This window comes from Chelonia mydas, chromosome 4 (genome assembly GCF_015237465.2).
Source record: "Chelonia mydas isolate rCheMyd1 chromosome 4, rCheMyd1.pri.v2, whole genome shotgun sequence".
NCBI classification, from domain to species: Eukaryota; Metazoa; Chordata; order Testudines; family Cheloniidae; genus Chelonia; species Chelonia mydas.
In genome coordinates this window covers 98,801,717-98,824,998 of record NC_057852.1, presented here as the reverse complement: position 1 = coordinate 98,824,998, position 23,282 = coordinate 98,801,717, and the positions used below count along the sequence as shown (strand labels likewise).

The 23,282-nt window shown below is 42.5% G+C and overlaps 2 protein-coding genes across 9 annotated transcripts in view; one reads left to right on the top strand and one right to left on the bottom strand.

The window, feature by feature from the left end:
* C4H4orf19 (chromosome 4 C4orf19 homolog) overlaps positions 1-14,608 on the top strand; it is a 67,471-nt gene extending 52,863 nt beyond the window's left edge. For 2 of the 5 annotated variants that reach the window (XM_027822188.3, XM_037897942.2), the window contains 2 exons: positions 8,313-8,366; positions 10,678-12,860. In XM_027822188.3, the coding sequence (XP_027677989.2) occupies positions 8,335-8,366; positions 10,678-11,680 (1,035 nt within the window). In that variant the 5' untranslated portion in view covers positions 8,313-8,334 and the 3' untranslated portion in view covers positions 11,681-12,860. Of the gene's footprint in view, positions 1-8,312; positions 8,367-10,677 lie in introns of all 5 variants that reach the window. The other 3 variants (XM_043544529.1, XM_043544530.1, XM_007059710.4) reach the window with 2 other exon arrangements.
* Positions 1-23,282, bottom strand: part of RELL1 (RELT like 1) — a 74,190-nt gene that overhangs the window by 3,925 nt on the left and 46,983 nt on the right. For 3 of the 4 annotated variants that reach the window (XR_005225210.2, XM_037897947.2, XM_043544537.1), the window contains one exon: positions 6,331-8,348. The exons of the other annotated variant lie outside the window; for it this stretch is intronic. The gene's annotated coding sequence lies outside the window, so the exon portion shown is untranslated. Of the gene's footprint in view, positions 1-6,330; positions 8,349-23,282 lie in introns of those variants that run through there. 4 annotated transcript variants of the gene reach the window in all.

Here is a 23,282-nt window from a genome sequence, read left to right as displayed (position 1 = left end):
TGAATGTTAATTTTGCAAATAGTTCATCTAAATTACGAATAAAATTGTTTAAATATTTCAGATTTTGTTGCAAATAGAAGTTATTGTCCATTCAGCTAGCTCACTTCCAGGAAATTGTTAAATATTATCATTGGATATAAAGCATTTCAACAGTATTAATCATGATGATGATGATGATGATGATGAATGGAACACCAGAATAGATAAGGATTTAAAATGGAAAGTGAATGATCTCATCTTGATGATAAACGTCACAAAGAAATTATTGAAGTACACAGCAATAGCATAGAAAGCACATGCCACCGTTATAACTACATTTCCTATAGGCAATATTTTTCTTATGGTGATTTACAGGGCTTTTACTCCTCATTAGAAGCTTCTACTGTCAACAACTGGAACATGGGCAGTCATGTCTAGTGGTTGGAGCTGGAGTCAGTAGCCAGGAATAGGAGCTCAAGGTCAGAACCAAAATCAGAACCGAAATACGAAGTCAGGAATCAGAGCTGAGGGTCAGAGTCAAGTTCCTGCAGTGAAACAAGGCTGCGGCCAAGGGAGGGGCAGGGTGTAGGCAAATACTTTGAGCAGCCACCACATTGCTGCTGCTGCTGCTGGGCCTAAGAACTGTTCTGCTTACTCTTGCCACCAGTTGCGTGGTGTAGCCCAGCAGGCAGCCTACTACAAGCCAGTTGTGCTCGTTAGGTTGTCCAGACACTGGATCTGCTGCAGGCCCTGATTCCTGACCATACTCCCCACGAAAGGGTACCTCCTAGGGGCCTGGTTTCGCTGGGTTCTTCTCATAGAGTTCTCACAATAGGTCCAGGGCATGCATATTCTCTACCAGTTCCCAGACCATTCGTCCAGACTGTAGCCCTCCAAGTCCACCAGGTCCTAGAGTCTTCCCCTAACTTGCCGAGAGCAGAGGATTTGGTGGAACAAGTACCCCTCCTATCCATGAACTATTATGGGTGGCGGTGACGGATTGGAGCCATTTGGGTATGGATTCTCAGTGTAGGACCTTAAAAGTGAAATGTGAAAGACAGGGTGGATCTTCAAGGACTTGGGCAGTTGTAACTAGAAAGCCGCTGAAGAAATATAATCTTGAAGGAGCCCAGGTATCAATAATTCAGTTTGGCTTTGGGCAGAGAGCAACACCTTGTCCCCTACAGGCAGATTTGGGACAGCTCAACATTCTTGGTCCACATGGTGCCTAAAGGCTTCTTTGGGAGACTGCAAGTGTTCCTTATTCTCCCAGTGCACGTGGGAGGCAACATCCACAGCAGCCAGCACTGGGGAATTTATGGGTAAGTCTGGGTGGAAGAAGAGCTAAGAGTCATAGTTTGCACAGAATGGGATATGTTGGGTCAAGGCATGGTTCACATTGTTATATGCCAATTTGGCATAGCACAGGGTGACCCAGTCATCCTGGTGGTAACTCAGAACACAGTGAAGAGACTTCTTCAAGATTTGATTGACTCTGTTTGCCCATTAGTCTGCAGGTGATAAATGGATGAGAGAAGGGATTTGATGCCAATGAATCCGAGAAATATTCTCCAGACTCGGGAGATGAACTGAGGTCCCCAGTCTAATACAATGCTTGTCCATAACCCTTGGTAGCGGTTGACATTTTCCAGGAAGAGCTAAGCTGTCTCCCATGCAGTGGGAATAATACAGTATGGGCTGAACTGCACCATCTTTGCTAGGAAGTTGATGGCAAGCAGGATTACTGAGTGTCCCTGAGTGTGTGGCAGTTCTAAACTGAAGTCTATTGATATAATAGACCAAGGCAGTGGAGGCATGAACAGAGGATGGAGGAGACCTAGGGATTTTGATTGTGTGTCCTTGGTATGGGCACAGAGGTCACAGAACCTTATATAATTCTTAATGTAAATTGGTAGGCCTGGCCACCAGAAATTCCTCTAGACCAGATTCCAAAGTCTTATATTAGCCTGCAAGTGGTAAATTGTGGCACAGTTTCAATACCAGAAGCCTAGGTTCTCCCCCCGCCCCCCAGAACATAAATACAACCCTTACAACAGAGAAGGCCTTTCTGAAATCAGAACTTGGAATCAAGTCAGATACCCACATCATTCATGGTCTAGTAGATCTGGGTCACAAAGAGGTCAGCAGGGAGCAGATGGAGGATTTCAGACCCTGCCAACTGTCCTGTTGACAAAGTGGGAAACCTTGAGCACAGTGGCACAGGGCTCTTCGCTAGGTTCAATATATTCGTCTTTGCAGGATAGATCACCCACCATCCCATTTCTCATCCCTGGACAATAGGTAACTGTAAAGTCAAAGCGAGCACAGAAGAGACATCAGCAGATCTGGTGCTGGTTAAGGCATCAGGCAGTCCATAGGACCTCCAGGTTCTTGTGGTAAACAGGACCTGGACTGGGAATCAAGCCCCTTCTAGGAGGTGGTGCCACTCTGAAAACCGCCTTTATAGCCAGTAGCTAAACATCACATATTTTTTCCACTGGGTTAGTTTCCAAAATTAAAAGGCAAAGCGGTGGAGTTGGTTGCATGGGCCTTCATGTTAAGACTGTACTCCACATATAGCAAACTTAGAGGCATCAGCCTTAACTGTAAATGGATTAGTGGTATCTGGGTCAATCAGGATGGGTGCAAGGTGAATGTCGATCAAAGGTCAACTGAGCCTCTGTGTACCAGACAAACCAGGCTCTCTTTTCAAGGAGTGCCATAAATCACTTGATGATTACCTGTTCTGTTCATTCTCTCTATGGCGAATTGGTGAACCCCAGAAATCGCTGCACCCTGCATTCATCCTTGAGTGCAGTCCAGCTGAATATTATCGATCTGGGTCAGACAGGGATTCTAACTGTGCCAGTTCACCTTTAATGTCCTCATTTAGGCTGAGCTGGAAATGATAACGCTGGGTGGTACTGTTCCACTCGGCATTTACTACAAAGCATCGGAACCCCATGGCATAGCTAGCAACTGCTAGCATCCCTGCAGCAACACCTGAAGTGTGACTTTTGCCATACGCTCGTGACATGGATCATTGACAATCACCTCCATAGCCTGAACAAAGTCCTCGAACTGTCCCAGAAGCGGGCTTGATTCTTCCAGGAGCAGAGAAACCCAAGCCAGGGACTCCCCACTAACCAGGTTGATAATCAATCCAAGGCTTGGTCAGTGAGTACAATGTAGCAGAAATAGGAGCAGATACAGATTTAGGAATCCACAAAATTGCCATGACCACCATCAAACTTGCCAGGTGTGGGAGCTTGGGTTGGAGCTGAAAGCGTGGCAGAACAGCATTCTGCACCTGCAGGGTGGCAACCTGGGCCTCCCACTCTCTGTCAGAGAGATAAATGGCCTTTGTAGGGTCCATGCTCACCATATCAGCTCCAGTTCCCTGTTTTGGGGCTGCTCAAAATTGTCAGTGACTGAGACATGGACTGAGAGTTGTACCTAGTGGCTGGAGCCGGAGTCAGCCATCAGGAACCAGAGCTAAGGGTCAAAAGCAGAGTCAGAGGCCAGATGCCAGCGCTGAGGGTCAGAGCCAAAGTCGTAAGTCATGAATCAGAGCTTAGGGTCAGAGCCAGGTTATGTGGCGTGAGGCAAGTCTGGGTCCAAGGCAACAGAAGGGCTGAGACCGAGGAAGCCAAAGGGATGGAAAAAGGCAGGAGCAGGGCTGGGATGAGGCAGGTGCAGGAGCTATCACAGCTGTGGGTGAATGCTTTGAGCACCCACCAAACTGCTGCTGCTGCTGGCCTTAAGAGCTGATCTGCTGACTCTTCCCACCAATCAGTCTGTGTAGTCAATCAGGCAGCCTACTACAGGCCAGTTGCACTCATTAGGTTGCCCTGAGGCTGGCTCTGCTGCAGGCCCGGATTCCTATATCTTCCTCTATCAGCTGCACTGTTGTGTATGTAATAGAATGTAGGATAATAAATTGTGGGGGATTACAGGGATAGTGCAAGTATGATGACAGTGTAGGGGACCCAATCATAGAATCACAGAATATCAGGGTTGGAAGGGACCTCAGGAGGTCATCTAGTCCAACCCCCTGCTCAAAGCAGGACCAATCCCCAACTAAATCATCCCTGCCAGGGCTTTGTCAAGCCTGACCTTAAAAATATCTAAGGAAGGAGATTCCACCACCTCCCTAGGTAACGCATTCCAGTGTTTCACCACCCTCCTAGTGAAAAAGTTTTTCCTAATATCCAACCTAAACCTCCCCCACTGCAACTTGACACCATTGCTCCTTGTTCTGTCATCAGCTACCACTGAGAACAGTCTAGATCCATCCTCTCTGGAACCCCCTTTCAGGTAGTTGAAAGCACCTATCAAATCCCCCCTCATTCTTCTCTTCCGCAGACTGAACAATCCCAGTTCCCTCAGCCTCTCCTCATAAGTCATGTGTTCTAGTCCCCTAATCATTTTTGTTGCCCTCCGCTGGACTCTTTCCAATTTTTCCACATTCTTCTTGTAGTGTGGGGCCCAAAACTGGACACAGTACTCCAGACGAGGCCTCACCGATGTCGAATAGAGGGGAACGATCACGTCCCTCGATCTGCTGGCAATGCCCCTACATATACATCCCAAAATGCCACTGGCCTTCTTGGCAACAAGGGCACACTGTTGACTCATATCCAGCTTCTCGTCCACTGTAACCCCTAGGTCCTTTTCCGCAGAACTGCTGCCGAGCCGTTCGGTCCCTAGTCTGTAGCGGTGCACCAATATGTTTGACCAATATATGCACACATTTCACACTGCTAGCTACAGCCCTACCCGCTGGTTTTAGTCAAGTACAACAGACCAAGGGAGCATGCACGTGCAACATTATTGAGTGCTATGTAATTATATAAGATTGAAGGGTATATTCTCCCCCCATTCCACACGCGGAGCTTTGCTTTTGACACTAATACAGCCTTGGCCTTGCCAGTGTGAGTTCTATGCTGAGATCTGTAACTATTTTAGCAACAGCACATTCCTGTTCTTAGCATATTGTGATTCCATCATCTTTTAGGTTCAGCTGTTCATAAACACCTCAAAATGTGAAGTCTTATCCTGCAAAGGGCTAAGCATCTCCTGAGTGTCCTCCACTGAGAATGGAATCAATGAGAATTGAGGAGGTTCAGAATTTCACAGAAGGCGCTCAAGGGGGATTTTCAAGAGAGCTCAGCATTGATCCAACTCTGTTCCAATTGAAGTCAAAGATAAAACTCCCTTTGATTTCAACAGGAGCAGAGTTTGGCCAGTGCTGAGCTCTTTTGAAAATTCCACACACTGTGCTTTGCAAGTTTAGGCTCTGAGTCATGCCTTCTTAATCTGATATATTTTATGGGTTCACTCATGGTTTACTAGTATGGAAATATTTAAGAGTCAGACTTGGCAAGAAAATGTCACAAAAGGCAAATCTAAAATGTCTCTAATTAAAAATAGAACAACATATAAAGATACAACAGATTTCCTCCTACACTTGTTCTCAGACACCACATTCTACCCAATATTCGCTTTGTGTCCCTTTCTGTGATCTCACTTCTGCCTTTTTTTACTCTGCTTCCCCCTAAGCTTTGAAGAGCCTTCTCCTTCATTTCCGACAGCCCTCCTATCTCTCTGTATGGAAATCTCTTCTGAAAACATAGTTGTGCACTTAGGCTACGGCTGTCTGCTCCAAACCTCTTTCTTTAATAGTCTGCATAGTATTCATCTGATTCAAATTGTAACTTGCTTTGGATGGGAATCTATCAAAACTGTGTGTGCTGTAAAACATCGACACATCTATGGCACTTTTTAGTAAGATAAGCACTGAAATTTTCATAGCAAGATGTCTAATACTAATAGGACTAAAACATATGTTTCATTGTATACGACTATATTACTTCACAACGTTATTTTGTAATCCTGGTTCTGAAACTTGCTGTAAACCTAGAAAAAATAAAACCTGAAACATTGACATTTTACAGGTTTCAGAGTAGCAGCCGTGTTAGTCTGTATTCGCAAAAAGAAAAGGAGTACTTGTGGCACCTTAGAGACTAACCAATTTATTTGAGCATAAGTTTTCGTGAGCTACAGCTCACTTCATCGGATGCATACTGTGGAAAGTATAGAAGATCTTTTTATACACACAAAGCATGAAAAAATGGGTGTTCACCACTACTTGTGTGTATAAAAAGATCTTCTATACTTTCCACAGTATGCATCCGATGAAGTGAGCTGTAGCTCACGAAAGCTTATGCTCAAATAAATTGGTTAGTCTCTAAGGTGCCACTAGTACTCCTTTTCTTATTGACATTTTAAAATCCTGTATTTCTAATTCAATGCTGAGAATTATTTACAAAAGAATGCAGTACAAAATACTTCCCATAAACATTAGTTTATTCATACAAGAGGACAAATACAAGTGTTTGTAACTATCAGCTTGTAAAACCTAGGAGTAAATGCAGAGACAATTCAAATACTCACGCTAGTGTAAAATCATGGAAAGTACTCTTATAGAAACAACAGAAGTAATCTGCATTTATATCATCTTTCTACAGAATGTCTCAGGCTGCTTTACAACTAAAGCAAACAAAAGTTATCAGCACTTAGTATTGTTAAAAGCCACTGCTGAGATATTTTTATGGAACAAGATGTTAACAGAATACAGGATATGAATTACTGATATCAGCACTCAATGAGAAACTCAATATAAAAATGGTTAAATCTAGAGAGGCTGGACCAAGGTCCCTCAAGAAAGCTAGCTGCAGTGACAGAGCTCAGGACTTGTCTACACACACAGAGGTGTAATGGTTTAACTGAAGGTGTGATTTTAAACCAATTTAATTAACCAATGCCAAATGCGGCAAGGACACTTATTTCAGTTTACCAGGCTTCTTATGGTTTAGTTTAAGTCGATTAAGAACAGGTTTAAGCTAAATCAAAACAAGACACTGTTAAATGAAAATCAGTGTGTCCATATTGGGACTTACTAAACTGAATCAGTTTAACATTACACCTTAAGCTAAACCAGTGCAACTTTCTTTTGTAGACAAGTCCTCAGAAAATTGTTAAAGGGGACTTACGGGGTTAAGCACAGCTCTAATGGACACTCAGGGTCTAGTCAAACCTGTCTGAATTCCTTTATATTGCAGAACAGGTCAGTGCCGAGACCCGCCTCTACACAGCCAAAGGCTAGTGACTTTGGGATAAGGGACCTCCCTGGTGAAAGGAACAGGTGATGATGGAAGTGATAGTGTCCTGAAAGCAAGGAGACAGCAACCAAGGAACAAAGAGATGGGAATTCATTGCTGCTGCTGGAATGGATCATAGGGGTCCATCACAATCAGTCCACAATTTAGTGGAGCCCTATATGCTGCCCTAACCTACACCGGGGACAGGATTGGGGACTTGCAAATTTCTGCAAGTGGATAAACAGGATTTTCGTAAATAAATTAAAATCAATGGCACTAGCAAATACCATGATCCAGTGTCACCAATTTCTCTCCTAATGGGAAATTGATCTGCTATTGCTGGGCAAAGGGGTAACAGGTTCTGTCAGGTTCAGTTGTCAAGAGAAACTGGGCATCCTGACTAGTAATGGATAGAAATTCCATTATTGCAAAATGTGTAACATAAGAACATAAGAACGGCCTTTCTGGGTCAGACCAAAGGTCCATCTAGCCCAGTATCCCGTCTTCCGACAGTGGCCAGTGCCAGGTGCCCCAGAGGGAATGAACAGAACAGGTATTCATCAAGTGATCCATCCTCTGTCACTCATTCCCAGCTTCTGGCAAACAGAAGCTTACAAAGGGCCCTGGCTCCATTGACACAAGTAGAGATGGACCCAAGCCATAAAACTGAGAATCAAATTTTCCCAAATTTCTGCGATGTTCAGATCTGGGTTTTGGCTTTCAGTGAATCTCTAAACACAAGATTACCACTGGAACAAACCAACATGTTGATTCCGATCATAATAAAGGGTTGGGCTATTAGTGGGATTTGAAGGCATCTGGCACCCCACAGGAGAAGCTCTGCCTGATTTGTTGTTATCTGTTGTGAGATGCTACATACAAAAAGAAAGCTACTGACAACAGTTTGTTATTGCTAGTCAAACTGCAAGGGAAGAATTTATTCTGGTGACATAGTGGTAACACTGAAAAAGTTCATTCTGTAAAAGAGCTGTTACCAGTTCCCACAGCATTCCCCATTGCTAAGCACTGGGAATCGCTCTCCAACCAGCAGCACCTTTCAGAACTGGAGACTCATGTTCAATGCAACCACCATTTATTCATTTAATATTTGCATGAAATAATTCATCCCTCATTTTTCTTTTCTCTTGCCTTCTCTCTCTCTCTTTTCAGATGTTAACAACGAGTAATCCAGATGGGGTGCAGGTGCTGTAAAATGATAAAAAGGTACAGAAGAAATGGTGCTTGGAATCAGAATAAAATAAAAGCTTGTTAAAAACAAATCCATTCTCACCTGCATTCATCCTTTAAGTTAAGGATATTTACCATGTTGCAAATAATCCAGGAATTTACAGTTTAGATCAATTAAGCCATTTTGGAGCCCAAAAATGCTGATTTCCTGTAAACTTCATGTTGGTTTATTTTAATTGAGTTTCATCTGTGTAGCTGCTAGCCCACAGAAGCTATGTGGCAAAGGAGGCAAATTCTCACTGTAGCGTTTTCCCACCTGAGTGGCAAGAAGCAAGGCTAGTTCAGTGGGTGAGGGAAGCTGTAGGATCCATCACCTTCTAAACACTGGAAATGTGCTGTAAATCTGCAGGTAGGGCAGAGACAGCTCCATGAAATCCCTTACTTTACATCCCTGCTTCCATTGTAGACTTTACAATAACTGGCTTTGGGCAGGTCACATAGTAAAGGGCTTTCAATTTAGACAGCCTGCCATCCCAAGCTTCTCAATGCTCCACTCAGCCTTATGTAGATGCCATCCCCATCACCACGTACTCCTGGGGTAATGCCACTGCACATGTACAGAATTTAGGTCCCCTGCAGATTTCTTTACTTCTCTGCAGAAAAATATGACTTTCTTTGACGGGGAAGCAAGGGGAAGCCACAAGTGCGGTCATGCGACCCTCCTCAGAAGTATGTTTTGGGTACCCAAGGGAGCCAGCAAAGGGGTAAATCACTGTGGGGCAGAGGGCCGGACTGGGAAAGACCCGGCCCCCTACCCTACAGCAGGATCAGCTGCTAGTCCTGGCTGGGCTGGGGAGGACGAGACTTCCTCTTCCCCAGCACGGCATCTAGGGCTGGGTCAGACTCACCCACAAATTTCTCCCCCAGCCGCAGGAAGCTCTGCAAACTCTCTCTCTCTCCCATCCACCCAACCCCTGTGCACCCAGACTCCCTCATACCCGGATCCTCCCACCGATCCTCACCCACCCCGCACTCGGAATCCCCCCAATGAGCCCCACTCCCCCTGCACCTGGACCACCCCGACAAGCCACCCTCACCCGGATCCCTAATCAGCCGCACCTGGATCCCCACCCCCCTGAGCACCACTCCCCCAACATCTGGACCCCGCACAGAGTTCCCCACACCCAGACCCCCCCCACCGAGCTCTATCCCCCCACATTCAGACCCCTCCGCTGAGCCCCAACCACCTTCATCTGGACCCCCCTGCAGAGTCCCATTACCATTCCACCCAGAACCCTCCAACAAGCCCCTGTGCATCCAGATCTCCCCGCAGCTGAATCCCCCACTGAACCTCCCACACCCAGATTGCCCCACACAGAAGCCTCTCAATCCACATCTGGATCCCCACACACTAAGCCCCTCCACACTTGGATCCTGCCTTGCTGAGCCTGCCTGCCCACACCTATTGCACCTGGCATGGAGGGGCAGGGCCCTGGGGTGTTTCTGGGGCAGGTCCGGTCCTTGCGCTGTGTCAGGGATGGGTGCAGCCTCACCGTTGAGTTCGTGTTTGGGGTGGGGGGAGCTGCACAGTAATCACTCACCTCCGTGCAGGCAGTGGCCTGTGCTCCCCAATATTATGCTGGAACCTCCACATTTATTTGAGAAATAAAATTTGCAGAATTTTAAAATATTGTGTGCAGAATTTTTAATTTTTTGGCATAGAATGCCCTCAGGAGTAACCATGGTGAGTGAGGGAAATGGGGAAGGAAATTGAAACTACCAGAGAAGATAAAGGGGGGAGGGGCATAGTGAAGAAACAACAAGAACACCTGTATCAGAGCAATAAAAAAAAAACAAATGGAAAAGGGGCAGAGGGAGTACAAAAAATGAATGGAAAAAATAAAAAGAGGGGAAACAGAAGGGAGATGTGAGAGAGAAAATGTTCAGAGGAAAGGAAAAAAGATGAATGACAGCTGGGTCAGGACATGATCACAGGGAACACGTACAGGGTGCCCACCTGCTAATCGAGCCCCCAGGGGATAAAGGTTGGGAACAACTGCGTTGTTATAAGGTGGAAGGACTTCTTGTCCTATGGCTGTGACATACTCAGTGAGGCATTCCATGACCTCTCTGTCCCCTTGTGGAGCCTCTGACCTGGAGCCTAATTGTTCTGTAGCATTGAGCAAATGACGACAACTAAGTACATGCTTTTTACATTTAGTACACAATACTGTAGGTTGAGCATAGTTGCGCTAGTTGTTTAATCTCAACACGTCAGACTTGGGTGTAATCAGTTTTCAGTTTCTAACAGAGAAAATATTAACTGGTAAAATTCTCCTTTCCCCAGCTATATCTTTGATCCAGAAGATGTACAATCCTCGAGATACCCCAATGAAGTAAACAGTTACAAACCAGACAAGCAAGACGGCAATAAATTCAAAGGCGATCAGAACAATGAAACTCCAGTGCATAAAAATGAACTGCAAAATGATGAGTTAAAGAGAACAGAAAATAAAAACAGGTTCAATAACACAAAAGAGGCCTTCTGGAACCACAAAGGAACTGCTCTTCCCGAGGAAGGGCTAGGAAACTGCATTGAAAAGTCTGACAATGCTCACAGTGGTGTCAATTCCTGTAGTGGTACGCATCCCTTTCCTAATCACAACACAAACCGAATCAAAGAAACCATCAGACATGGAAATTCCAGCCAGTCAGCAAGTTCTTCTTTAGCCAACAGGACAAGAGACCTCTGCACCAATGGACTCTCTTTACCAAATGAATCTGGCAAAGACTGTGACCCAGAAACAGGCAATCACAAGAAGCCAGACTCAGAAGAGCCAGAACGTTCTCGAGATGAGAACTCGCAGTCTGCAGGAGAAAACAGCTCTCTCACAGAAAGTGCAATACTGGAGACCCAAAACGATGCCATTCAATTACCAGACCTGGATTACCTCCCACGTGATAGCCAAACCAGAAACTATAATGCTCCTGAAAAGGACAGTTTTTCAGACAATTATACCCATTCAGACCAAAATGCAGCATCTATAGTGATAAATAAGGGTGAGGACCCTGGCCTAAGCCTGCCTTTGCACATGAAGGAAAATTATGATTCAGTGGAGAAAGGTCTTAAAACTGAGTTTGTAAATGTATGCGTCAAAGAGGACATGCCTGATGGTCTTGCATCTGAGGGCCTCATAACAGAAGCACAAGAGGAAAAGCACATTAACCATAAAGAAATTAATGGAAAAATTGAAGAGGAGGAGGAGGAGGACGCAGAGGTGGCAGAAGCTCTTGCAGCGCTGGAAGCTGCAACCGCGGGGGAAGATTACGAAGAGGATGAGGAGTATTAGATGGAGATTTCTTTCTAACACATTCATAGTAAACTTAGTTCTGGAGCTGTATGAAACACTAATGAATGCATGTGTTGTACAGAACAGACAATTATTGTATAAAGCACAAAAAACAGAAGGAGCTGGGACTAGAACTCTGATCATTTAGCTGCTAAAACACAGTCCTTTACCACCTGAACTGAAGAAGAACTCCCTTGGCTTCTGGTAGTAATAAGGCCCATATCGTTCCCATAGGCCACAAACAAGAGCGTAGCATCACTCACACAAAGCCAGCATATAACAATATAGTTCACATGAAGGTTTTCTTCAGTTGACTCAAGGGCTTTCACACACCTCAGGTTTCATGTTCAAATGAATCTCAAAGCACGGCTACAAAAACCAGAGTTTCCCCATTTCTGGTACAAGCCATACAAAACCACAGAACTGAATCATTTCAGTGTAAAAATATACAACTGACTCTAGGTTCAAAAACCTTTCAGCAAACTATGACTAAGAAATTAGCAGAGCTGTGAGATGCAGTCACAGTGAAACCCATGTGAAACTTGTCTGGTTTCATGCTTTGCAAGAAACTAGAATCACAATCTCTTGACTCACCAATTGTTTACAAACGGATTTTGCCTCAGCCTCCCAGAAGAAGCAAAACCCATTTGTTTAAAAAACACCCACAACCCAGTGAGGGCTAAATTCATCCTGCTGTAACTGGACTACAGTCCCTAGACTTACAGCAGGGAGACAGCTGTCCCCAAATCAAGTACCTATTACACTTTAGAACTTTTGAATCTCTACTTTCAGAAATGTTTACCCTTTCTGGATAATTTCATATTTTTAGTTTTCAGTTAGTATGTTAAACTTCCTCTTGTTCAATTTCCGGTTGAAAGCCTCGGAGATATGGAAAATAAACTCTTCATGTTTAAAGTCACCAAATGTTGGATGCTGTCGAATGGCTGAGATAGAAAATGTGGTCCAAGTTTTATATTGTGAATTGATGGCTCCTGAATTGATTATAAACTGTTAATAAAATAATTGTTTTAAAATTTAGAGAACCATTATCTGTTGACTTTTATACTTTGTTAGGTTTCTAAATTATGCAACAATTGCTAAGAAATAAACCTTCAAAGAAACTTAATATAAAACCCATCCTCAATTAATGTGTGTGAAAATTACCGATTGTTATGTCACCTTTGCCCGTGCAATATATGCTACTTGCCTCCAGTCTATATGCCAACAGTCTATTCAAGTGAGGAAATGATAGTGGTACGATGCCATTGTAATTCTGCTAATTTTAGTCAAAGGATCAGAATTCTGAAGGTAGAGCTCATATCTGATCTATACTAAGGCCTTTAATCTTAGTCTTTACTTAGACCTGGAGTATACTTACAAGTTAGGTCAACATAGTTACTTTGGTCAGGGGTGTGAGAAAACCAACCCCCTAACCGACCTAGCTATGCTTACCTAACTCCCAGCAAAGATGCAGATATGTTGACGGAATGATGCTTCCATTGACCTAGCTGCCATGACACGGTGTGGCGTTGTTCCCACACTGCTGGAAAAACCCCTTCCATCCATCTACGCTGAGTCTACACAATGAGATTATGCCAGCATAGCTAGAGTGACATGGCTATGCCAGCGCAGTCGCCAATGCATAGACATATCCTTAGTTTTTCCCAAATAGGTACTACAGTATGAAATCCATATTTCTGCTTCCCAAAACACTACACATATTCCTGCTAATAGTGGTTTAAATTACTATTGCTTCAAGAAAGCCAAACATGACTGAAAATGAAATAGTTGGCACATTGTATTGTCAAAATAAAAAAAGCTCCATGTGTTCTTAATACAGAACATTAGTCTCAAAAGACTGTCCCTTCCCTCTGCCTCCCCGGCAGTGGCTGCATTTCAGTGAGAAGTGAACTTCTTCTTGTATGTGTTTAGTCTGTAAAGTGCCTGGGTGAAAAGCACTGTCAGAGATATTTTTGTGAAACTGAGACATGTTAAATGATAATGTTTAGTAAGGCAAAGTTATACTTACTAAATCTTTTCATATGTGATTTTATATATATACGTATATATTTACTGTATTACTGAATTCCACTTGTAGACAATTTGTACATTATAGATAAACCAGTCATACTAGGCAATTGCATATATGCCTTTATATTGTGAAACTACATTTTATGGAAATGTAAAATCTGAATATTCTTCAGTTGATATTTCTCATACTGCAGCTGGTTAGTAGAAAAGAACTCATCTGTTCAACAGGCTTATTAGAAAACTTAATGAAGGAACAATATGTTCTGCATAAAATATAAAAATCAGACTATACTAAGTTGTGCACCATAATTCTGCTGTATAAAATCAAAAGGACATGTTCTAGTGTGTAACAGACTATGCTACTTGGGGTATATTGTACTGTATTCTTTTTCTCATTGCTGATACAGTATGTAGGCAGCACTGCGAGGAGACAGTTTCTCACACAGACAAATAATGAAAGGAAGTATTCTTTGCATACTTGGACTGCCCATCTGCATACAACAATTTCAAGGCAACTTAAAGCACTGGATTTCCACTTATTGGATTTAGTCAGTTAATAATTTGGGCGTGATTTGGGGGTAGTGGAGTTCATTTCAGTGTTTCAAACTAAGCTCCCCCCTTAGTTAAATAGCCTTATTTGCACAGTAATTTGATAATTAATGACCCAGGCCCACTTCATTAAAAAAATGGACATTCCATTGAAATGGACCCTAAAGTTGTTTCACACTTGTCATTTTTGGCCTGATCCAAAGCCACTGAACAGAAGTTTTTGACTGACTTTGGATCAGATTCCTTATGAACAGCTGCTTTTTGTTTCTAACTTCGCTGTTAACATGGTACATAAATGAAGAGCGGAAAGGAGTATAAACAGTTTACTGGAGTGCCAAAAAAAAAAAAAAGAGAGAGAGAGAAGCTAGTGGGTCTTTAGGTAATTCAAAAAATACATACACAGACCAAGTATCTTATATAAATATGGAACATTTAGAGGTTGTATACCAGGGCTCTTTTCCAAGCAACTTTTTTTCTCACTTACTAGGATTTGTTCTCCATTTAAACACTCCCTGTTTCTCCAAATTATTTAACATGTTTAAGAAGCATAAGTGTAGGCAACAGCAGCCACAGTAGCCCTAATTCGGAACCCTTGGGAATTTTCTGTGACCCTTATTTGCATGTATTTGAACCCTAGGTTCTCCTGTAGAGTTCACCTTGACCAGCTAAAGCATGTTAAAATACCACTTGCCCTCTCTGTGCTAGGATTTTAAAACACCTTAGTTCAAACTTGTTAGCCAACGTATTTTAAAATACACCTTTTGCCCTAGTACAGACATACCTTTGTAACCCATGCCTGCTTGGTGTGGCACTCTGTCCCCAGGTTACACCTTTGAAAGCAAATCTACTCGGGTCAAGAACAGAGGCCTTGAATCCTGATTTCTTGTGAACTCAAAGCTCCCACTGACTTCAGAGAGAGTTCTGGTCAGATAGGGAAATGCAAGATAAGTCCACGTGCTCAGTTTGTAGAAAAGAAAAGCACTCTATGTTTTTCTTCCTTATAAAGCATGTGGAGATTAACAAATTAACACAAAAAATGGAGACCTGGAGTCTGCATGCTGCAACTTGCAAGGAACATAGTTGGCAGGGAATAGGTTGGAAAATGGAGATGAACGAGCTACGTGGAAAGGCTCCCCTGCAAGCTGCCCTATTGTTACCACCACCCCACACATCCACCACCAGCCACAGCAGCACAGGAGGACCAGTAGTTGCTCTGCCATTGGTTTATTGCCACCAATGGGCTCTTCCGCCATGAGTCAGAGCATAGAATGAGATCAGTCACAGTTTTGTAGAGGATCATGCCATGTAGTATTGCTCCTCTTCCCAACCCCTGGCATCATAATTCGTGGGAACTGAGGGCAGCCTCCCACTTAGCCGCTTTCACACTCTGCGGGGTCGTACTGTGGTTTTATGGGCAGATTTGCTCTCGCTGTCACTCCTACCACTGAGCAGCTAAAGCAGCATATGAGCCAGTGTTACGGCCCCTTTCACTGACTACAAAGAATAGTTATTAATTAATAACAACCCATGTCAAAAGGGAAGAGAAGCAGCTTACCTCTGAAATAACCCTGAACTTCCCCTTGTTCCCACAGAAGCACAAATTCTGTATGTTTTCCCCTATAAGTTTTCAATAACTGTGTAATCAGCAAGCCTTTTTCAGCCCTTTAAAATGCAGTCATGTAGAAATGCAAATACTATCAACCTTTACAGTCCATTTTATTTTTGCATAAAACTTCTTAGTCCAGCCATTAGTGGGAATAAAATTTACTACCCTGGCAAAGCAGAGGACGTAAGCAATGTTCTTGGAAATTTGAGCGTAAGCTGCATGCACAAAACTATACCTTTTAAGAGCCCCTCTCCTCCCTTTGTAGCAGTTAAAAAAATCCCCAAACACACATCAGAAGCAGCTACATAATAAAGAGCAGAACTACAAGTAATGTAAATACCATTTATGCTCCCTCTATTCAGAAGGATCAGTTTTAAGCAGAACTCTAAAAATTGCAGTCTTCCATTGCTAGCTTTCATGTCAGTGTGAGCGAGCCTCTTGTCCACCTGTGTGCTAATGGGAATAGACACTTTATGCGTTTCAATGTGGCCTAACGTAAAATCAAACATATAGGAACAAGAATGCAGACCATAATTACAGGAGGGCAGACTCTATCCTGGGAAGCTGTGATTCTGAAAGAGACTTGAGGGATGGTGTGGAGGGAAAAATCGGATGAAAATGAGCTCCCTGGGTAACTCCAAGGGTTAATGCAATCCCTGGATGTATAAATAGAGGAATACTGAATTGGAGTAGGGAAGTTATATTACCTCTGCATTAAAGGGAAAGTTATGGGGTCACTTGATCACAGTCTATAAGTATATACATGGGAACAAAAATGTGATAATAGAGGGCTCTTCAATCTAGCAGACAAATGTATAACAAGATCCAATAGTTCGAATACACAAATCAGACTGGAAATAAGGCATACATTTTTAACTGAGGGTAATTAACCACTGGAACAAGTTATCAAGGCTTTTGGTGGATTCTCCATCACTGGAAATTTTAAAGCCAAGATTGGATGTTCTTGTAAAAGATATGCTGCAGGTGGATTGATTTAAATCACAGTGATTAAATCACAGATTTAAATAATAATTTAAATCAGCAAGCAAGAAACCTTGATTTAAATCATTGACTTTTCCTTAAGAAAATAACTAAAAAGTAAGATTGATTCTCATTGCTTGATAATTCTTTTGCTAGCCAGGAGACACCTATGCACATTGATTTAGGCAATTAGGTAGCTTAACATACATTGATTAAGATTCTTAATTTTACATTTGTATTATGTTATAAAATGGTGAATGATGGGTTTCTTATCTGCTAAAGGATGATTAATTTTTTGTGATTTATGTCAATCTGCACTTGAATGGAAACTGGAATTCAATGTAACATGTTCTTTTGTGCACTCAAATTATTTTTATATGTTAATTATCTTAAATGTGCAGGATCTATAAGAAAAAAGTCTGTTTATCAAAACATGTTTTGCATTTAAAACCAATTGATTTATTAAACAAAGGGAGTATTGTCTGTAGTTAGTGAACTGAAATGATTGTTTCTGGTTACCGTGTGCTTCAAGATTTTAGAACTAGCAGATCATCCTCTCACATCCCATGTTTATTAGAGCTGGTCAGGAATTTTCCATTAGAACAATTTTCCAGTAGAAAATGCCCTTTTCACAATGTTGAAGAATTCATGGGAAAAATTTTATTTTTCCATCAGGAAAATCAAAATAACAGCTCCCTACCTGCCTGCCTGAAAGATCCTGAGTATTTCTTTCTGCCTATGGTGAGAAAGTGATAAGGCAAGCAGTTAGGTAGCCAAAACATTCACGTTGGCTCCCTGAAACAAAATTGTACTTAAAATCCTTTCCTGTGAAAAATGTCACATTTTTGACTTTTCATCCCAATTGGGATGACATTTTTTAAAAAACACAATTTTTCCCTCAGGAAGGGATTTCTGTTTTCTGCACATCTCTAGTTTTTTTTTTATTCAGAGATTGAATGAGAAAAAACAAACTTTCCTGCTATTTCAGCTCCCATTCAGTTTCTCAACTCTGAATGAGCTAGTCATTGAATGGAACTAGCTGGACAATGTATTTAATTTAAATCTAAAAAATTGATTTCAATAAATAATACAGTTTTTAAATTCTTTTCTTTTCTTTTCAATATCAGATTTTGATCCACCCTGATTGGCTCTAGTTGGAACATAAATTAATTCAGGGACGTCCTATGGCCTGCATTATGCAAGAAGTCTGCCTAGATCACAATGGTCCCCTTTTGGGGAACCTACAGTTCCTATTGAAATTAAATACAGCTGCAATGGTGCTGAGCACTTGCACATCTAGTGCTCAGCACTTAAAAAAAATCAATATTGTATAGCAAAACAAATATGAGAGAACTCGACAGTGAGCAAACAAATTACACCATAGTCCTCATGTGACACTTTTTTTTTGCTTCCTGATAGGAAGCAAGCTTGTATTTCTTGAAAGTCTCCTTTCCTCCCACTGCTTGTGGAATAAAGGGTCATGTCAACGGACAATATGGAGAACTGAAGAATTACTGTAAAGTACGGCAAGAATCTATGCTAGGTTCAGTGTTGTTGTTTTTTTATAATCATTAAGAATCAGAAGAGGAGATAAAGAGCAAAACTGTGCAAGCTCTGCAGGGCTTGGTTCATGCTCATGAACTGAACAACACAGTGCAGTTTACAAGAGTTTGACAACAACCTCACCTCTAAAGATTCACTCAGAGAACTGTGTCCCATGAACTCAAAGATCCAAGGGAATAAGCCATCTGCAGAGGGGGTAAGGAGAGTGCATGATAGCTACCCACAGATATTGGAAAGGTGTAACTACTGAAAAGGAAGAGGAATTTAGGGTGACAAAAGGTGATATGAGTATATGGGATGAAATTCGGAAAGAAAAAAAAATAGGCTAAGCATCTGGAAAAACCTAAACTGTTAAATGTATTAAAAGCCCTAAAAGATATACTGTAGGGAGCACTCCTTAATTGGCATTTGGCATGGGAATAGACTGTTGCTGGTAACCTACATATTAGGTCTTTTCCATCTCTACTTTCTAAGAACCTATGAATAAAGACTGGATAACATCATAGTTCTCATTTGGGGAATTTCTCCCCCCTAAGCCATGAGGTGATAATAAAACTACCAGAAAGTGGTGCTAATCTGAGAAACGCATAGGTGTGTAGGAGAAAGGGGCTGGATTGACAACACTAGGATATTGAAATTCTCTACCCATAACACAAAACCACTGTGGTCTATACCGCTTTACAAGCTCCCTCATTCTGCCTGTCCCTGACCTAGAATAACCATCTCCAAGACTGAGGCCTTGTCTACACTGCCACTTTACAGCGCTGCAACTTTCTCACTCAGGGGTGTGAAAAAACACGCCCCTGAGTGCTGCAAGTTTCAGCGCTGTAAAGTGGCAGCGTAGACAGTGCACCAGCACTGGTAGCTACGCTGGAGGTGGGGTTTTTTCCAGTGCTGGGTGTGCTCTCTCCCAGCGCTGGTGCCGTGACTACACTGCCACGTTAAAGCCAGGGCAGCGCTTAACGTTGCTAGTGAAGACATACCCTGAGAGGATATTACACTTGAGAATCTTTAATCTAACACAATGTGGTTGAAGCAGTGACACTTGAAGGTTAACAATCTAATAATAAATTGCATGTTTTGTCAAAACAATACCACTGGCTGTTTGGGTTCTAGTTAATTTTTACTGACAAAATCCCCTGCTTGTGCAGATATGTTTAGGTACGAAACAAAAAGATAACGTTACTGCCCAACTAGGTTGGCTGGTTTTGCATTTAGGATAAGATGTTCATGTAACAAACATCCAGTCTGTGTGAGTCAAAAAAGGACTGTACTAAAAACAAACCTAAATGATCATAACAAAAACAAAGCTAACAAAAGCTGTTGCATGAAAATCTTTAAAAATCATGGTCATAATAAAGACACTGGATTTGTGACTCATTACAACAATCACCTACTAACTAACCTACTCCTTTATCCCATGACTGCAGAGGTGTTAACTGCCCACTGCACCTTGAATGGTCTCACAACATTTTTGCTAAAAATTCTATTCCACCTTGTATTTAGCTGTGACACTGAGTATCTTTCCTAAACCTGAGGAAGCGCTGCAAGCTCCAAAGCTCATCTCTCTCACCAACAGAAACTGGTCCAATAAAAAGAAAAGGATTACTTGTGGCACCTTAGAGACTAACTAATTTATTTGAGTATAAGCTTTCGTGAGCTACAGCTCACTTCATCGGATGCAATAAAAGATATTACCTCACGCACCTTGTTCCAGACACACACGTTAATACTGTAGCCTACAAAGGTAGGTAACTAATACACAATCAATAGACCAGGCAACAAAACTACTGAATAAAACTAGAGTTTTGACATGAGGGACATGGATCCTGTTGTTTTTCTTTGTGTTGTTTATTTTAAAAGAAGGAAGAAGGAGGGCTGGGGAGTGGTTGTATGTTTTTGTTGCTTGTTTGTTTTAATACCTAACAAGTTAAATTAGGATTATGTTGGCATTACAAAAAGTTTGTTTGAATAATCAGCAAAAATTGCTACAGCTCCCTCTGCTGTCTGCACATATAGATTTCAGACCTATCTGTGCCGAACCTGCTCATTTAACAAAGGTAAAAATATTTAAAGTTTTTAGAATAGATCGGTATATTTATTTCAATAAGAGAGGCAGGAGAAAACACTATATTTGTATTTTTTATTTATTTGGTTTTCATCTATTGCCATGTTTTGTTGCCATTAATGGTTTTAAAGCATTTTTATGGCAAATCAAAATACTGATGTCCAGTCGTACTTTGTGAGGTTCCTTCTGTGCCTTTGTGACATTTGCTATTTACATCATGACCACACAGTGAATGTTCTAATAGTCTGTCATGACAAAACACTAGCAAAACTGAATTCTCTACTCAGATATTTCTGTTACGCTCATCCCCATGTTATCTAAGTAACTTGAAGCAATAAGAATGGGACTGGAAAAAACAAACAGCAGTCTTTGCTGAAGCCCCACCCACTGTTGAAAAAACAGACCCTTTGATTCTGTCACCCAACACCAGTTGCTTGATAGACCCTCCATACATACAACTGATGCCGACAATCCTTTGCAGTGCAAGCACAACTGATGCAGATCCCCACACACTGCAGATCATAACCACAACTGATGCAGGTCCCCCACAACTGATGCACACTATGCAACAGTGCGCCGCCCCCCACTTTCACCCACAAACATACTGACACACTCACCAGCCCCCACACTGTTATTCACACAGACTGGTCTCCTCTCCCTGACACACACAAGCCCTCCCAGTGACATACCCGTCCCCACCAGACCCATCACAATTGCATTATCTGCTCCACCCCCTCAGGCCTGAGGGGACCACAGCTCTCCACACTGGCTCCTCTGAGCTTGTGCTCCCCAGCCCTGTGCTTGCAGGAGGGAGCAGTAGCTACTCCTGGTGCTTAGGAACATGAGCACATGGAGCAGCTCTGATCAGCCAGGGGAGTTGAAGGGAAGGAGACACAGAAGTGCCGGTATGGGGGTGTGGCACTGTTTCTGAGCCCTGGTTTCCATACTAAACAGTTAGTGATAAACAAGACCTTATTTTACTCTTACCAGAACCATCAAAATAATCTAAGTGCACTGTAGCTATAATTAGATTGCATATTTTAATATGTAACAAAATTAATAAATTCTAAATAAACATCATAATGAATTGAATGAACTCAAAACAATCATAAGCTTGCCCAAAGTTAGACAACATTCATTTATATTTGACTGATTTCTGATTTATTTCCCACCATATTTGCTATCCCTTGGTATTCCATCTACCCCAATGCCCCTGCCTGGTAGTTGTTATCAGCATTGTTAAGCCATCAGTCACTGTTTCATCCATTTCTATAAATTCAAACAAGCACTTTTAAGAAATTGAATCAGGTTCTCTTCCACTCTTACATCTGCACTAGCAGCAATGGTGGAAGCAGCTGGAACAGGCCTAGATTACACAGTGGTACTGTGCCTTCACTTGCACACCCACCACTAGTGGAGCTATATTAGTCATAGTGCAAATGGGGACGATTTCCCAATAATTGCTACCGTACGCAAGGCTTACCTAAGCCAGTTACTTCCTACAAGTGGAGGTCAGGTGGTTATTTGTAAAAGCAGCATTGTTAGGGCCATTTTGCATCTCACTCGTAACTCTAAGGAGACCTACTAAAATAAATGAGTTTTACTCCTCTCATTTAAAGAATTGCTGTGTTCAGTACAGACATAGCACTACCTCTGCCACTGTAGGCAGCACTGCTGGATATTGAGCACCTTCAACCAGATTCACCAACACAGAAGAAACAAGGGTAAGAGGAACAAGAAATACAGAGATTTGGGAAAGGGGGAAAATTAAAGGGAGGGGGCAATATCTAAAGAGAAAAACAAACAAAATGAGGGCTTGTGTACATACAAAAATTACTACTTGAAGCCTTTAACTAGTAAAGTACAGTTAAACCCTGAAGACTGAAAATCTACAACAAAATATGCAGAACATAAAGGAGCAGTGCTAAAGGGACTGAGACAAATGAGGGAAGATCTCACCCACTATAGTACTTGGGTCCTAGTTCCATCATCCTTACTCAGACAAAATTCATTCTGAAGTAAATGCAAACTGTGCAGAAAGAAACCTAAATCCAGCTGCAACAAATCAAATTTAATCTGCCCATGCAGTGGGATGAGCATAACATTGTGATAGGTAACAATTCTGTATTTTATCCTGGGGCACTACCATTCCAGTATACTGAAGACAAGAGAGAATAAACTGAAAAGCATGAGGGGGAGACATTCAATCAGTTAAGCATCCAGGAGATTAATTGGCTAAAACTTCTCCTGTGTACCTACTGCTCTTTGCAACTCCCCCAGCCTGACTCCACCTTCCTTCCCTCCTTCCACTGCCCTCCCCACCCTACCCTACCCTACCCTACTGTACTCTACTCTACTCTACTATACTATGTGGCCCCAATCCACCCCCCAGGCATGCTCCTGCAACCCTAGCCCCTCCCTCCGGCTCCAGCCTAAAAGGGAGGGCTCCCCAGGCTCCTACCTGCACTAACTCCCCCTTCCTCACACTCGGGTGGTGGCTGCTGCTGGCCTGCGATGGAAGGACAGCTCCACACGTGCTACAGCTACTCCAGGAACTCTGCCCTACTCAGTGCATGCAAGGGCACCCTGCAGCCAATGGGAGCAGCTAATGCTGCCACTTCCGAGCACAGTGATCTCTAGCGGCGGAAGGAGGAACTGCGGCAGACAAAATTACTGAGCTGCCTGTGGGTGTTTGTGTAATACCTTGTAACCCCCACCTTTCCTGCAAGGAGCGGGAGGTAATAGACGCTAGGGGCATGGGAGCAGCTGCTGCTGCTAGACACAGGGTTTGATTAATTATCACA